This window comes from Bufo gargarizans, chromosome 9, assembly GCF_014858855.1.
Source record: "Bufo gargarizans isolate SCDJY-AF-19 chromosome 9, ASM1485885v1, whole genome shotgun sequence".
Lineage (NCBI taxonomy): Eukaryota > Metazoa > Chordata > Amphibia > Anura > Bufonidae > Bufo > Bufo gargarizans.
This window is the reverse complement of record NC_058088.1, coordinates 117,202,443-117,218,294: the sequence shown is the minus strand read 5'-3', so window position 1 is coordinate 117,218,294 and position 15,852 is coordinate 117,202,443. Positions and strand designations below refer to the sequence as shown.

Below are 15,852 nucleotides of genomic sequence, written 5' to 3'. Positions count from 1 at the left end.
ATCATTAGCAATACAGCGCAATGTAAATTGGTGTGTCTAGGTGCTGACCCTTACAAGCCTCCCCACTGAAAGGTGGCCATCCTCAGCTTTGCTATATATTCTATGAAAAAGGAATGGTTAATACAACTTCTAAACAGCAGTACAACATTGTCCACAATACATACAGGTGGACCAAATGAACTGATCGACAGCATACCTGTTTGCAGTAAGCCTACTAGATCTCCGGAGGTCTTGACTATCTGGTAAGACCTGACTCTTCCCACTGGGAGCTGTCAACCTGGAGTCTTCCACTACAATAGGAGATTCGGATGTGGTCGAGGGTTCCTGCTTACTTCAAGCTGGTACTGGTTCTGTGGCAAGAGCATCTTCACCTGCGGCCGGGGAACTTTCCTCAGTGTTATGAACGGTCCACCAGTCTTCACTATCAATTTCATCGGGGATAATAAGTTCTGAGGATGGGACAGAAGGAGGTGTCCTCTGAGCAGGTGCAGCATTTTCAACCCGTACTTCGTAGACCGGACCATTGGGGTACACTCTCCTGATCACTTTGTATGGCTGTACTTCACAATGCTTGCTTAACTTGCCTCTGGGATGTTTCTCTCACACCAGTACCAGGTCCCCAGGCTGCAACAGAACCTCCTGGATTGGAGGATGGTCAGTATGTGTTCTTTCTTGCAACCACTGACCTGCTAACCAACGGATGGTCTGGAGCCGCTGACGGTGTTCTTTCACCCATGAGGTGGTCGATCGTTCTACTAGGTCCCCTGGTTGTTCTAGGTTCAATTCAACGATTTCCCAACCAACTCTTCCGAACAGTAACATGTATGGGGTGTAACCGGTGGTCGTGTGGACCTGATTATTGTAGATCCAGACCAATTCTGGTAGGTAGTCAGGCCAGTGTGTCTTCTTATCTTTCTCAAGTGTCCTCAGCATTTGAATCGTTGTCCGGTTAAAGCGCTCGCAGGCCCCATTCCCTTGGAGCTGATATGGGGTTTTCCTGGATTTTTCAATGCCATACAGTTGCTGTAGCTCCTCGATCACTTTCCCTTGAAAACACGCTCCTTGATCTGAGTGAATCCGCTTTGGACACCCATAGACCTGGATGAAGTCTTGACAGACAGCCCGAGCTGCGGACTCAGCCATCTGGTCCTGAGTTGGAGTGACCACTGCAAACTTGGAGAAGTGGTCAATCATGACCAGGCAGTACTGTAGGCCTCTGGCTAATTGTCCCACGAGGAGATTCATAATTTACATGGTTCTTTGGTCTGTATGACCTGTAGGGGTGCTCTCTGTTCTGTGTTTTAGTGAGTTCACACACTTGACATTGTCTGCAAACTTCCTCAACCGTAGCCTCCAGTCGCGGACAATATACATAACGCTGCAGCCACTGGTAGGTCTTGACTGGCCCGAAGTGAGCTTCAAATTCATGGGCCTCTTTGGCTATCTCCTGTGCCACGTTTCTGGGAATTACTACCTGCCACCTTACCTCTAGATCAGCAGGCTGCTGCCACTTGTGGTACAAAACAGCTCCGTGAACTTCCAGTCTGTCCCATTGATGTAGAATGGACTTCATCTTAACATCAAAGTCAGTCCTTTCTTCTCTGTCGAGTTTTCTTCACTGGGTTACCCAGCCTTTCATCTGCCATTGTCCAACGTCTTAATCTTGCATTCGGCCCCATTGTTCATTAGTTCTCTCTAATGTCTTGGGTAGAGCACGGGCCTCCCCACTTGTCTGTGTCGTGACTGCTGGAGGTGCGAACTTGCAGAAGTCTGGAGTTTCATCCTCTTCTTTTTGTTCATCGAGATCCCCTACTAGAGTTTCAAAAGTGACCCTCGACAGCCCATCGGCATTGGTGTTCTCTGTGGCGGAGCGGTAGCGAATCAAGAAATCATACTTGTGAGGTGAGCTGCCCAACGTTGCTCCAGGGCTCCAAGCTTGGCAGTGTCTAGATGAGCCAGGGGGTTGTTGTCAGTCCGTACAAGATCTGAGCCCCTGTCAGATATCCCGCAAATTTCTCAGTCATGGCCCACACAAGGGAAAGGAGTTCCAGCCGAAAGGAACTGTAGTTGTTGGGGTTTCGCACCGTATCCCGCAGCCAAAGTAATGGGAAATGGCAGGCAAACGCAGCCTGGTTCTCCTACAACTGCTCGCAAGCGGTCCGAACTGAGAGCCTTCACATCTATCTCCATTTGGTCCAAGATAGTTCTCCCATTCCATTCTAGGGTCGGCGCCTATTCTGCACTAGCAGTAACTGCCAGGGTCCAAACAGCATCACCTACCGGAGCTAGAGTCACTTCTCTCTGACTCAGTACTTTTCCCCGATGTAGGTACACACGAGCCAGTTCCACTCTCGGTGTCAAGGAGACTTCTAGATGTCCCATATTCATAGCTCTTATGGGTACTAGTCCATTCTGGACCACTTCCAGTGTCGGGGCCACCTGGGCATCCTGGCCTAGCTCCCCTAGGCCCACCAGTTCAATGATCACCTCCATACCTTCAAGTTTGCGGAAGGTTCCTACGGGCAGTGTCAGTACAGTCTCTCGGTCAGGAGGGGGGGTGAGGGTAGCTCTTCCCGGCACTCGGTAGTACCCACGGACTGATGCGCTGGGACACTCTTCTGCGTCCCACAGAATCGGATTGACCATTGAAATGCTGAAATGCTTTCTGGGTGGGTTTGTGCAGAGTGGCTTGTTTCCAATAACCTGGTCCCCATTTAGTGACCATGATCTGGTCCAATTCTCGCAGAATATTCATGCCTATTACCACCGGTACATCCTCTTTGAACGTCTCGGGGACCAGCAGGATACCTTTTCTCCCCACTTCTTGTTCGTATATTTATCCAAATGACTCCTGTGACAGGGATCTGTTGTCTATTAGCCGCTTTAACCTGTACCAATATCTCTCGCTCTGGCTTCACCAGCGCTTGAAAGTAACGGTTGAAGTATGACTTAGGCATAGTCGATACCTGTGACCCGATATCCACTAAGCAGTCGACAGGAACACCTTCAATTTCAGCTCATATGATGGGACACCCTGTGACCAGGTGTTTGGAACCGTGCTGGGTAACTTGGCTCTCCACCTCCCCCACAGTACGCCCCACTACTGCGGGGGCCGGAAGTTTTACGGCGGTTCTGGGTGTCCAGACGGATCAATCCGAAGTGTTCATAATTTCCACACCGCCAACACTGTGCCTCTTGACGGCCTTCTCTTTGCCTGTGTGCGGGAGGTGCCCTTAGGACTTGACTGGCTGGCCTCAATGGAGGATATTGAGGAACTTGGTGGGAAGGTAAATTAGGGTGAGAATGTTCTGGTGTAGGAACCCATGGGGTCGCGTGATAGGCTTGTCGTTGGGCCGGATAGGCAGCCTCATGGGTATAGCACGACCCCATCCATCTTTCCAGGTGCGTCAACTTTTCATGCATAGCACTCAGGGAGCTATGCAAGTCTTGTACCACCCTGACCAGGACTTCTTCATTCTTTGTAACCCCGAGGGGTGTGACGGTCTGGGTCCGTATCACTCCAAAGGCATAACTTTCTTCTTTGCTTCGTGCCACAGCCTCTGCCAATATTTGTCGAAAGGTTAGGGTAGGGTCCAACCTGACTTGTTCCCACAGAGCCTGTCTCAGGGGAGTGCTGTAGAGTCCCAGAATGAATTGTTCCCGCAGTATCCGGTCTATGGGTCCCACTCCGTCTGCCTCTTTTTTCTGTACCTCAGCCAATACTTCCTGTAGCGCCGTCGCATATTGTGAGACCCCTTCATCTTCCCGCTGAATCCGGTAAAATTACTTTGCCCAGAGATACCCTGCACTAGCTGTTTCCCTGAATATTTCTTCCAGAAATCGCACAATTTCTTTCAACGTATTGTGCGTGGCTTCTGGTTGTAGGAACACATTTCTTCGGGCCTCACCCTCTAGGGCGGCCAAAGCGATTTCCACTTGTAGTTCTGAGCTGACATTGTAAATCCTAGCAGCGCTCTGTAACCTTATCACCCAGTCCAGTGACATGTTCTGGCCATCAAATTTGGGCAGTAAGTTAAACAGCGTTCCCATAGGGAGGGCCCTTGCAGGGGTTCCAGCATTGCCTGAGGTACTCACATTAGCATCATGCACATTGCTTTCAGCCGCATCCATCTCTGTGACTGTACCCTGCTCGCAGGGCCACTTGTAGCGGTCAGAGGAGGAAGAGACCACAGGGCAGGGTTCAACTACAGTACAGCAGACAAGGAGGCTGAAGCAGATACCGGCTTTATTAAAGAACAAAATATAATCGCATTAACAGTATTGTGCCGATGCACCAGGGGTGCAATCGACAAATGACAGGAACAGTGATAACAAGTTTACATAAATTTAAAGAAAAGATAACTGAACTTTGCAGCCAAAAATTGCACCCCAACCAGCAAGCACATAAAAATACAGGCTACTCTTCTCTACTATTTTCCTGTCTGAACTCTGTTACTCTGGGCACGTTGCTACAACGCACTGACTACAGTATCCTGTTCTATAACCTATCACAGATTAGCATTGGTGCACACTCACAGTTCTGTGTGCAGCTGCTTGTCTTGGTCTGGTATGTGGAGGCAGGTGTAGTCTGGATCCTGATCCGGTCACTTGCTTGTCCCAGCGCAGTCTTTTCCTCTCTCTGTCTAGATTGCAGGTGCAGGCATCCACATAGTTTGGCTCTGACAGGAGTACCTGTCCTATCACTGGTCTCTGAATTGAACGATGTCACTTCTCTCGGACACACTTTACAAAAATCACTCCAGCCAGGAAGGCACACACCAGACTGAGCCCGGGAACTTGAAACTCCTCCTACATCCTCTGGAACAAACAACTTCATTTCTCTCTTACTCAACAACACAGCGGCCTCTTGTGACTGGAGGAAGACATCACAGTCTGTGTGAAACCTTATCATTAGCAATACAGAGCAATGTAAATTGGTGTTTCTAGGGGCTGACCCTTACACAAGTGCCCAGCTTTGCTGTTCCAAGTGCCTCAGGCAAATCAGACTGAGGAGGGGAGGGCTGCTTTAGCTGCTCATATGTTGGGACTGGTAGAAGCTAGAGATATGACCTAAGTTGGCATTGCAAGTTTTCAAACATTACCAGACGCAGACTTGATATAGATGTTAGAAATCAAGTCGGGAGTGAAAGCAGTGAAACCTATTTTTACTTTCACTTTCAGCTGCATTCACTGGCAACCCAATTTCTAACAGCTATATCTTCTGATTTTGTGAATATAATGCTGATTTTGTGAATATAGTCCAGCCCGTATCTCTAGCTGCTACCAATCCCAAGATATGAGCAGCTAAAGCAGCCCTCTCCTTCAGTCTGGTTTGCTTTAGGCATTCGGAACAGCAAAGACTTGCTTGGGAGCTGTTTTTCAACAGAATAAGGCTACATGCACACGACCATATGTGTTTTGCGGTCCGCGAAAAAAAACTGATGACATCCGTATGCCATCCATTATTTTTTTTGCGGATCCAGAATAGGACATGTTCTATTTTTTTTTTTTTTTGTGGGGCCACGGAACGGACATACTGATGCGGAGGGCACACGGTGTGCTGCCCGCATTTTTTGCGGACCCATTGAAATGAATGGGTCTGCATCCTATCCGCCCAAAAAAAACGGAACGGACACGGAAACAAACAACGTTCCTGTGCATGTAGCCTAAAACTGCTTTTAAAGTACATGAAATAAAGGCACAAAGTACTCACAGATATGTTTGGAATGCATTTGCAATCTTCTGTGGGGCAACGCTGTTAGTTATATTGGAGACAATGACTTGACAGATTCAAAACTTTTTAAAATATTATACATTTTTTTTTAAACCAGTACCTGGTTATGAATACATTTGTAATTGCATGTAATTAAAAATATTGCATATCCACTGAGCTATTCAATACAATTTATCTGTATAGTGCCACCTGCTGTTTGTTCTTTTAATTATTTCTCAGTCCACCTCACTTAGGTGATCACAAGTGCTCAGTTTAAATCTTCAACTGTCAATAGCCATATCTTCTGTTATAAGCTATGGCAGTTACAGAGAACAAAAGTAACTGCATATGTCTATAACATCCATGATCTTAACAATTAATAGGATGTTACATATTTTGTAACTGGTATTACTTTTTTATTTAAAGGTCGATCTTTGTCTAAGAAACAAAAACTGGCAGGTGCTCACAAATGTTCCTGTTTGTGTAGTCTGCACAGTATTTCACTTGCTAGGCTATGTTCACATTAGCAGTTGCAGTAGATTTGAAAAGAAGAACAGCGCTACATATACTTAGTGCAGGGATCATCAACCTTTCGCACTCCAGCTGCTGTGAAACTACAGTACCCAGCATGCAAACTTACACGGGTGTTCTTGTAACTCCACAGAAGTGTAAGGAGGATTCTGGAGTTGTAGGTGTGAGAACAGCCAGAGTGCCAGTAGTTGATCCCTGACCTAGTGTCTTATTTAAATTCTGAATGGCAAACATACCTGTATTTATATAAGAAACCAAGCTTTTCACAATCCTATAAAAAAAGAACGCAAGAAATATGAACTAGGAAGGACATTTAAATAATCCAATAAAATAGCATGTAATTATAGAATTGGTGTCATGCTTCATTTTAAATACATTAATAGATTATAAAGATAAATAACATTGGAAACTATAGTACATTGAAAGAAGTAAGAAATATAATAATGTGTCTACTCTGCTTACTCATGGCTATCCCCTTTAAGTCCATCCTCTAATGTCAATCGCACCAAACACCTACGAGAAAAAGTGTTCTTTATTTATTATTTTTGTAGATCGAAAAAGAAAAACAGAAGAAAACAAAAACTAAGCAAAAACAGACATAAAAACAGTAAGCTGCTATAGACACATGCTCTATATACCGTATTTTTCGCTTTATAAGACGCACCCGATGATAAGACGCACCTAGATATTTGAGGAGGAAAATAAGAAAAAAATATTTTGAACCAAAAGGTGTGCTTTAGGTGGGTTTTGAACTAATGGCTGTCTGTGGATGACACTGTTATGGAGGATCTGTGGATGGCACTGTTATGAGGAGTTTGTGGATGGCAGTTTTAAGGGGGATTTGTGGATGGCACTGTTATGGGTGATCTCTGGTGGACACACTGTTATGGGGGACCTGTGGAGGACACTGTTATGGGGGGATCTGTGGATGTCACTCTTATGGGGGTGGTCTGTGGATCATATACTAGTGTGGGGGATGTGTGAATGACACACATAGCATCTTATGTAATGGTGGTCACTATTCACACAGGACAATATACTGTGACACATATGATACTGTGACCAGCATAAGATGATCTTATGTGTCACAGCATATTGTCCTGTGTGAATAGTGACCCCCATTACACCATTGTCCACCCACTTACAGCATAGTGTAATGGAGCAGTTTTCATGGTAGGAGGTGATGGAGGCTGGCAACACTGGCGGCCGTGCCCAATGCAGTCACTGTACTGTAATACATCGGGCCCCGCACACAGCAGTTTTCATAGGTAAAGTCATGGTACAGTAATCCGCTCCTCCAATTTCATTCATGAAGGCAGAGCGGGAGCGTGAATGAGTGAGCATTGCAAGGTTACGCTGCCGCCCTGCCTGCCGCTTTCATAGTAAGTTGTACAGAGGATTGCCTGAGTTTAAAGTGCAAACACTGCTTGAAGAGGATTACTGTACCATGACTTTACTTATGAAAACTGCTGTGTGCAGGGCCCGATCTATTACAGTACAGTGACTGCATCGGGCACCGCCGCCAGTGTTGCCAGCCTCCATCCTCTCCTCACATCCCGCTGATACATCGCAGTGTGGCAGTGATGTATCAGCTCCATCAGAGTTGGCAAGATTTGCTTTATAAGACGCACTGTCATTTCCCACCCACTTTTGGGGGAAAAAATGTGTCTTATAAAGCGAAAAATAAGGTACCTTATTTTCCGCACTATCAGACACACTTTTTTAGCAAGAAAAATTCTTGCATCTTATAGTCCGCAGGCACTTTGTTTATACCCCTCCCCGGCTTGCTGTGGTAAAGTGTGCCAGGGTTGCCTAAGTAACCATGACACTTTCAGCGCAAAATGCTTAATCCAGCAGCAGGGTGAGGGGAGTGGGTTTCTTTAACCACTCATATTTCTGGATCCAGAGCAGCTAGAGATAAAGTTCTGATCTTGTTTAAAAGCTGACAGTGTTTAGGTCAGAAATGCTAGCAAGTGAAAGTGAAAGCTGGTTTCAGATACGTTCACTCCAGACCCAACTTATAACAGCTGTATCTCCCTATGAAGTGGAGATGATGTGATTCTAATCTTGTTTTAATGTTTAGACTGTCAGCCTTCAAACAAGACCAGAACGATACCAAAAAACCCTTCCTTCTTAACTCCTTTCCCATGCTGCTGAACACTGCTGTAGTGTCAGTTGCGGTACCGGTTCCAAATTTTCTGCACCCTCAATTCCTTTAATTGGTTCAATAATGATATGGTCGGCCACTGCGCACATCATGTGTAGAGATGTGGTGTGATGGTCAAATCGACAGCTTGATAACTATACAGCAGGCACCCTACTTAACAGCAGACTCAATGGTGGAGACTCAATTGATTGATTGGGTTCATCTGTTGTCCTGTTTCAATAACTGAAGATGTCCTCAGAGTCACGGTTTATCACCTCTGCCACTTAGAAACACTGCTGGATGTTGTCTACTCTTCCTGCTGCCAAGTTGTCCTGCTGTGTCTTCTTCCTCGTTGCTGCTGCCAGGTACCACAACAAATCTTTCTCGAGAGTGGGATTTCCCCAGGAAATGCCCACCGACCGGGGGACCCAGTTCAAACACAGGTGCAACATCTGGTGACCAGCCCATACCACCCACAGACCAACGGCATGTGCGAACGGTTTAATGGCACCTTAAAGCAGATGATTAAGATTTTGGGCGACTCCCACGGGCATGACTGGGAGCAGTACCTCCCACATCTGTTGTTTGCTTACCGGGAGGTCCCACAGACCTCTACGGGGATCTACCCCTTCGTGCTCCTGTATGGGCCATGTGTGTTGGGGCCCCTGGCTCTGGTGAAAGAGGCCTGGGAGGGAGATGTAGCCACCCCTGGAGTGTCGATCGTCGAGTATGTCGTGCGCTTCCGGGATAAGATGCAGGCCTTGTTGCAGTTGGTGCACGACAACATGGAGTGAGCCCAGGCCGACCAGAAGTGATGGTAAGACCAGAAAGCTTGTGAGAGGACCTACCAGGTGGGTCAAAAGGTATGCCTACTGGTCCCCATACCTCAGGACAAGCTTCAGGTGGCCTGGGAGGGCCCGTACCTGGTGCACCAGCGCCTTAATGCTGTAACGTACCTGGTCACCCAGGACCACACCCGGGGAAGACAGAAGGCTTTCCACGTGAACATGATGAAGGCACATCATAAGAGGGAGGCATTTGCCCTCCCTGTATGCAACCTTCCAGAAGAGGGTGAGGAGGAGACCCTCCTGGACATGCTCCCCCAGGTTAAGGCGGATGGGTGTATCGAGGATGTGTAGGTGGGCCAACATCTCTTGAAGAGCCTACGGTCCTAGCTGCAGGCCACCCTTCACCCCTTCCGGGAATTATTCAGCAACATGCTCGGAAGGACTGAGTTGGCCGCACATCACGTAGACACCGGGGATCACTCCCCAATCCGGTGTTCTGCATATCGGGTTTCCTTGGAAGTGCAGCAGTACATGCTCCAGAAGATCGACGAGATGCTGAAGCAGGGGGTCATCTAGGCATCGAACAGCGCTTGTGATATATATAAAACCGCGGCACTCGTGTAAATAGATAAATTGTACATTCTCTTATGACAACTCCATAGCGGAAGAGATTGTTTCTCAAGTAAACACAAGGAAGCAGAGACTGGGAACAAGAATCGAAGAAACTCATCTTGGCAGAATTGCACTGTACAACGTTCGCAGAGTACCACAGACAGAAGAAGATTCCAAGAGGCCTTCGGGTCCACCTTTGTCCAACCTTTTTCCCTTCTAAAAGCGATTATTGTAAATAATTGAATAAATTCGAATCCATCATTAACAAATGCTCTCTCGACATGATCGTCTTGAGCATCGAGCTTCTCCAGAAATCCATCACCGAGTTTAAGGAGAAGTTGGTGGCAATTGAAACCCAATTAGTATCCACTGTCCATACCCTCAGAAGAATGGACTGAACTCAAATCCAAAACAGAGAAAATTTTGGACGAACACCGAAATTTTTTGGAAAACAAGTGCAACTAATTTATTCGAGATTCCGAAGATTACCAGCTCCAAAGAGTATACCGTTGGCAATGGCAAAATACCTTGAAGGGCAACGATTATACCTCCTTCATGGGCTACGCATCCTCTTCTTCAGGAAGCGACTGATCTACCGGAAATCGGAACCAACGTTTTTTTCCGAAATGCGGATACCGTCCGGGGAGACAACGACCCACCGCACACGCAGAGGAAGGAGCCACCGCCGACCAAAATCAGACGGGAATACAGACACGCTCGCAGGTAGGAATACCGTTGTGAACATTTCCTCACGAACACTATCACCTGCTGAACTTACCGTACTCTCAAAAGGCCTGTCATGCTGCCCGCATGGCACCCTCTGCTATTTTCCTTTGGAACACGAATTACAAAGATTCTATAGGTCTATTCGACTTAAAGCGCACTTTTCTCAACCAGCTCCTTCTGTGCTGCCGTCAATCATGACGACAACTACAGAATAATCAATTAAATCACTCAACCTGACAAATAAAAGTAGCTTTATGCCCCCAAAACATTATCACGCAGCAGAAGCCTTCATCAACCTAGTGAAACAAGACATTAATAGGAATATCAAACAACTTAAAAGCAGGAACATACCCCCCCCCCGTAACCTGAAGAGTGAAGAACACATTGCACTCAATATATTAAGAGAAGACAATACGATCATTATAAAACCAGCTGACAAGGGCGGGGCAATTGTCGTTATGGACACCTCTGCTTACATATCTGAAATTAATAGACAGCTAGCCAACACATCTACTTATGAAAAAGTGGCTTGTAATCCCATCTTTCGCATCAAAAAAGAAGTAAGCGCCCTACTTGATCATCACCTGTCTGTAGGTACTATTGATAAGGCCACATATACTTTTCTCACAAATGACAATCCAGTTACTCCAGTTTTTTATACATTGCTTAAAATACATAAAAATCTTACTAATCCCCCAGGTAGACCAATTGTAGCTTCAACTGACTCCGTTCTGTGAAACAAACACGGTCCTTTCTACTAGACACCACCCATTTTCTGTCAATTATTTCCAATATGGTTAATATTACTCCGGATTCCTCTATCTCTCATGTTAGGGGTGTCCAGGTTGTTTCATCACTCTTGGCCACCTTGAATTATTGTCCAAATGCACAATCGTTCTGTTTGACATTACTAAATTATATATTACAAAATAATTATTTCATGTTTGGGGACGACTACTACAAAAATGGGGTACCGCTATGGGGGGCAAACATAGTGCCTTATGCAAATACCTTTTCTAGCTAAATTTGAAGAGGATTTTATCTATTCTCATCCACTTTCCAAACATATGCCAACACTTGGTATCGATACATAGACAACGTCTTCTGTATCTGGAAGGGGGACACTACATAATTATTTTACTTCTTCGATTATATCAACAGACAGGACCCAGACCTAACTTTCACCTCTCATGTTGATTTACAATCCATCGGTTTTCTGGACACCGTAGTCATTAAAACACAGACGGGCAAACTTACTATGGATTTACATAGAAAATCCACGGACCGCAATATATTACTCCACTATTCTAGCTGCCATCCTAAAAATACTAAACATTCGCTTCCCCACTCCCAGTTTAAACAAGTAGCTAGAATTGTTGAAGATCCGGTGCTCAAGAACCAGCGCCTGACCGAAATGGCACAAAAATTCCAAGAGAGAGGTTACCCCACCACACTTCTCCAACAGGAACTCTCCTCAGTTCAGTCTAGTTCCTCGACCATACCCAAATCGTCATCCCCGCAACGTGTTTCCTTGGTATTGACCTACCATCCATTTTCATCTAAAATTCAGTCAATAGTCAAAAAACACTGGCCCATTCTACATCAATCCTTTCCAAACGTTACTGAATTCCAACACCCTGTCCGCATGTGCTACAGGAGACCGGCTAACCTAAAAGATAAACTAGTACGTGCCGATATAGGTCCACTTAAACCTAGACTGAGACAAACCACTCTAGCACCCAAAAAAAAGGTACATATCCTTGCCTCAATTGTGCCCAATGTACCAATGTAATTAGAGGCAATAGAATCATACACCCACATTCAGGCAAGGTGTACCATTCTAGAGATTTATTTACTTCTTCTTTACTTCTGCAATTCTTCCTATGTAGTTTATTTAATTAGGTGCCCATGCGGACTAGCTTATGGAGGTGAGGAGATCGCATCTCAAAACATAAGTCTGACATTCGATGCCATAAAACTGAACTTCCCATCCCATGTCACTTCATCTCCGTGAAGCATCATATCAATCAACTTTAATTTCAAGTTTTGGAACACGTACCGATGGCAAGAAGAGGAGGTAACCGGATTGCACGTTTAAAACAACGTGAATCCTTTTGGATTTTCGAATTAAATACATTGTCACCATACGGGTTGAATAGGGACTATAAATCCGGCCTGTATATAATTTATGGACTAATAATTCTCTATATTTCAATTTTATATTTATAGGTATTGAGTACACTACCTTGGTTAATGTGGACTTAAGATATAAGTACTATATGCCAAAATATGTTTATTCCAAGTATTGTTACTACGTTGCATTTAATACTAATAATATTCTCCTTTTTTCCCCCCCCTTCACTTTTTACAGACAAAATGACCCCCACAGTACAACTACAGGTAGTGTGTGATTCCACATAGAATAGTCAGAATTTTTATATGTTCTCTTATATATTTATTAGTCCTGTATATATATATATATCCATATTAACTTTCCTATGCTCCCATATTCTCTGTATTGCCGTGTTGCCGAACATATCTAATCTCGATTTGTATTCTAATAGTGCCTATCAATAGTATTTTCAGTCCCCCCAAAGTTTATCCTACTAGCGTTAATTCATATTTGCATTATTGACCATCTCTAATATTATGTTTCAATCCCAGCATAAGTGCCTGTTGCCAATGCCCTTAGTCGCTCCGTTCGAGCCTCCGCACATGCCCGATGATGTCACATGTTCCGTGACGTCACGTGCACCGGCGCAATGACGTCAGACGCACGGCGACACATGCCGAGAACTCTATTTCTATTTCCTAGGATGCGGTCCACTCTAAATAAGCCATCCAGCGCACCAGACGTCCTCTATATTCAGGTATGCTTCATATAGACTGGTTTTACTCTCCTGCTCTTGCACCCTTCTGCTCTTTTATGTTAGGCCGAGTTCAGCAACAGAAAGTACATAATACAAATGTCCTGGAACTCGCTGTAATTGATGTATTGCCAATATACCTCAGTGGCACACTACTGCTAGCATGTGAATATGGATATATTTATACATATACACATAGGTACTGTGTATACTCTTCCATATTTAGGACTAATCTATACTAACATAGAGACATAACTCTTCTCAACAGGTTCTGACTATATGCAATAGGAATCCTCTGACTCTTGTGCTACTCTGCGACTCACTTTATATATAACGGCCTCCCTTAGGTATATGATGTCCAATCACTTTGAGCCTCAACAAGTCACCTCTGCATATGAGTTTTTCTAATTATCTGATTTTGCTTTATGTCTTGTATACTTTATTGTATCAATGTATTCTGATGTATATCTCTATTATCCAGGATTTTGTACAATCATATATACAATTATGCTGATACATGTACTACTATTGTTGTTTTGCCTTAGGCCGTGAACAAGGTCTCGGGATGAGACTGAAACGTTGGCCATAGTTTATTTACTGGATGGATAATAAAGAAGTACAATTTATCTATTTACATGAGTGCCGCGGTTTTATATACAGTACAGACCAAAAGTTTGGACACACCTTCTCATTCAAAGAGTTTTCATTATTTTCATGACTATCAAAATTGTAGATTCACACTGAAGGCATCAAAACTATGAATTAACACATGTGGAATTATATACATAACAAAAAAGTGTGAAACAACTGAAAATATGTCATATTCTAGGCTCTTCAAAGTAGCCACCTTTTGCTTTGATTACTGCTTTGTACACTCTTGGCATCCTCTTGTTGAGCTTCAAGAGGTAGTCACCTGAAATGGTTTTCACTTCACAGGTGTGCCCTGTCAGGTTTAATAAGTGGGATTTCTTGCCTTATAAATGGGGTTGGGACCATCAGTTGCGTTGTGGAGAAGTCAGGTGGATAAACAGCTGATAGTCCTACTGAATAGACTGTTAGAATTTGTATTATGGCAAGAAAAAGCAGCTAAGTAAAGAAAAACGAGTGGCCATCATTACTTTAAGAAATGAAGGTCAGTCAGTCCGAAAAATTGGGAAAACTTTGAAAGTGTCCCCAAGTGCAGTCACAAAAACCATCAAGCGCTACAAAGAAACTGCCTCACATGCGGACCGGCCCAGGAAAGGAAGACCAAGAGTCACCTCTGCTGCCGAGGATAACTTCATCCGAGTCACCAGCCTCAGAAATTGCAGCTTAACAGCAGCTCAGATTAGAGACCAGGTCAATGCCACACAGAGTTCTAGCAGCAGACACATCTCTAGAACAACTGTTAAGAGGAAACTGTGTGAATCAGGCTTTCATTGTAGAATATCTGCTAGGAAACCACTGCTAAGGACAGGCAACAAGCAGAAGAGACTTGTTTGGGCTAAAGAACACAAGGAATGGACATTAGACCAGTGGAAATCTGTGCTTTGGTCTGATGAGTCCAAATTTGAGATCTTTGGTTCCAACCACCGTGTCTTTGTGCGACGCAGAAAAGGTGAACGGATGGACTCTACATGCCTGGTTCCCACCGTGAAGCATGGAGGAGGAGGTGTGATGGTGTGGGGGTGCTTTGCTGGTGACACTGTTGGGGATTTATTCAAAATTGAAGGCATACTGAACCAGCATGGCTACCACAGCATCATGCAGCGGCATGCTATTCCATCCGGTTTGCGTTTAGTTGGACCATCATTTATTTTTCAACAGGACAATGACCCCAAACACACCTCCAGGCTGTGTAAGGGCTATTTTACCATGAAGGAGAGTAATGGGATGCTGCGCCAGATGACCTGGCATCCACAGTCACCGGGCCTGAACCCAATCGAGATGGTTTGGGGTGAGTTAGACCGCAGAGTGAAGGCAAAAGGGCCAACAAGTGCTAAGCATCTCTGGGAACTCCTTCAAGACTGTTGGAAGACCATTTCAGGTGACTACCTCTTGAAGCTCATCAAGAGAATGCCAAGAGTGTGAAAAGGAGTAATCAAAGCAAAAGGTGGCTACTTTGAAGAACCTAGCATATGACATATATTTTCAGTTATTTCACACTTTTTTGTTATGTATATAATTTCACATGTGTTAATTCATAGTTTTGATGCCTCCAGTGCTAATCTACAATTTTCATAGTCATGAAAATAAAGAAAACGCTTTGAATGAGAAGGTGTGTCCAAACTTTTGGTCTGTACTATATATCACATGTTCCACATAAAGCCGGAAAAGTGCCAGCTGGACATAAGTGAGGTCCACTACCTGGGGCACTAGGTAGGCGGGGGGGACCTTGAAGCCAGAGCCTGGAAAAGTGGATGCCATCGCATCCTGGCCCATCCCCAGGACCAAGAAACAGGTGATGTCCTTCCTGGGCACCGCCCCGGG

General features: G+C 44.8%; 1 protein-coding gene across 1 annotated transcript in view; it reads right to left on the bottom strand.

Moving 5' to 3' along the window:
* Positions 1 to 15,852, bottom strand: part of TEX11 (testis expressed 11) — a 1,226,647-nt gene that overhangs the window by 318,554 nt on the left and 892,241 nt on the right. The window contains exons 18-20 of the mRNA XM_044268992.1: positions 1,896 to 1,993; positions 687 to 1,220; positions 372 to 449 (exon numbers count right to left, since the gene is read on the bottom strand). Of these exons, the coding sequence (XP_044124927.1) occupies positions 372 to 449; positions 687 to 1,220; positions 1,896 to 1,993 (710 nt within the window). The remainder of the gene's footprint in view (positions 1 to 371; positions 450 to 686; positions 1,221 to 1,895; positions 1,994 to 15,852) is intronic.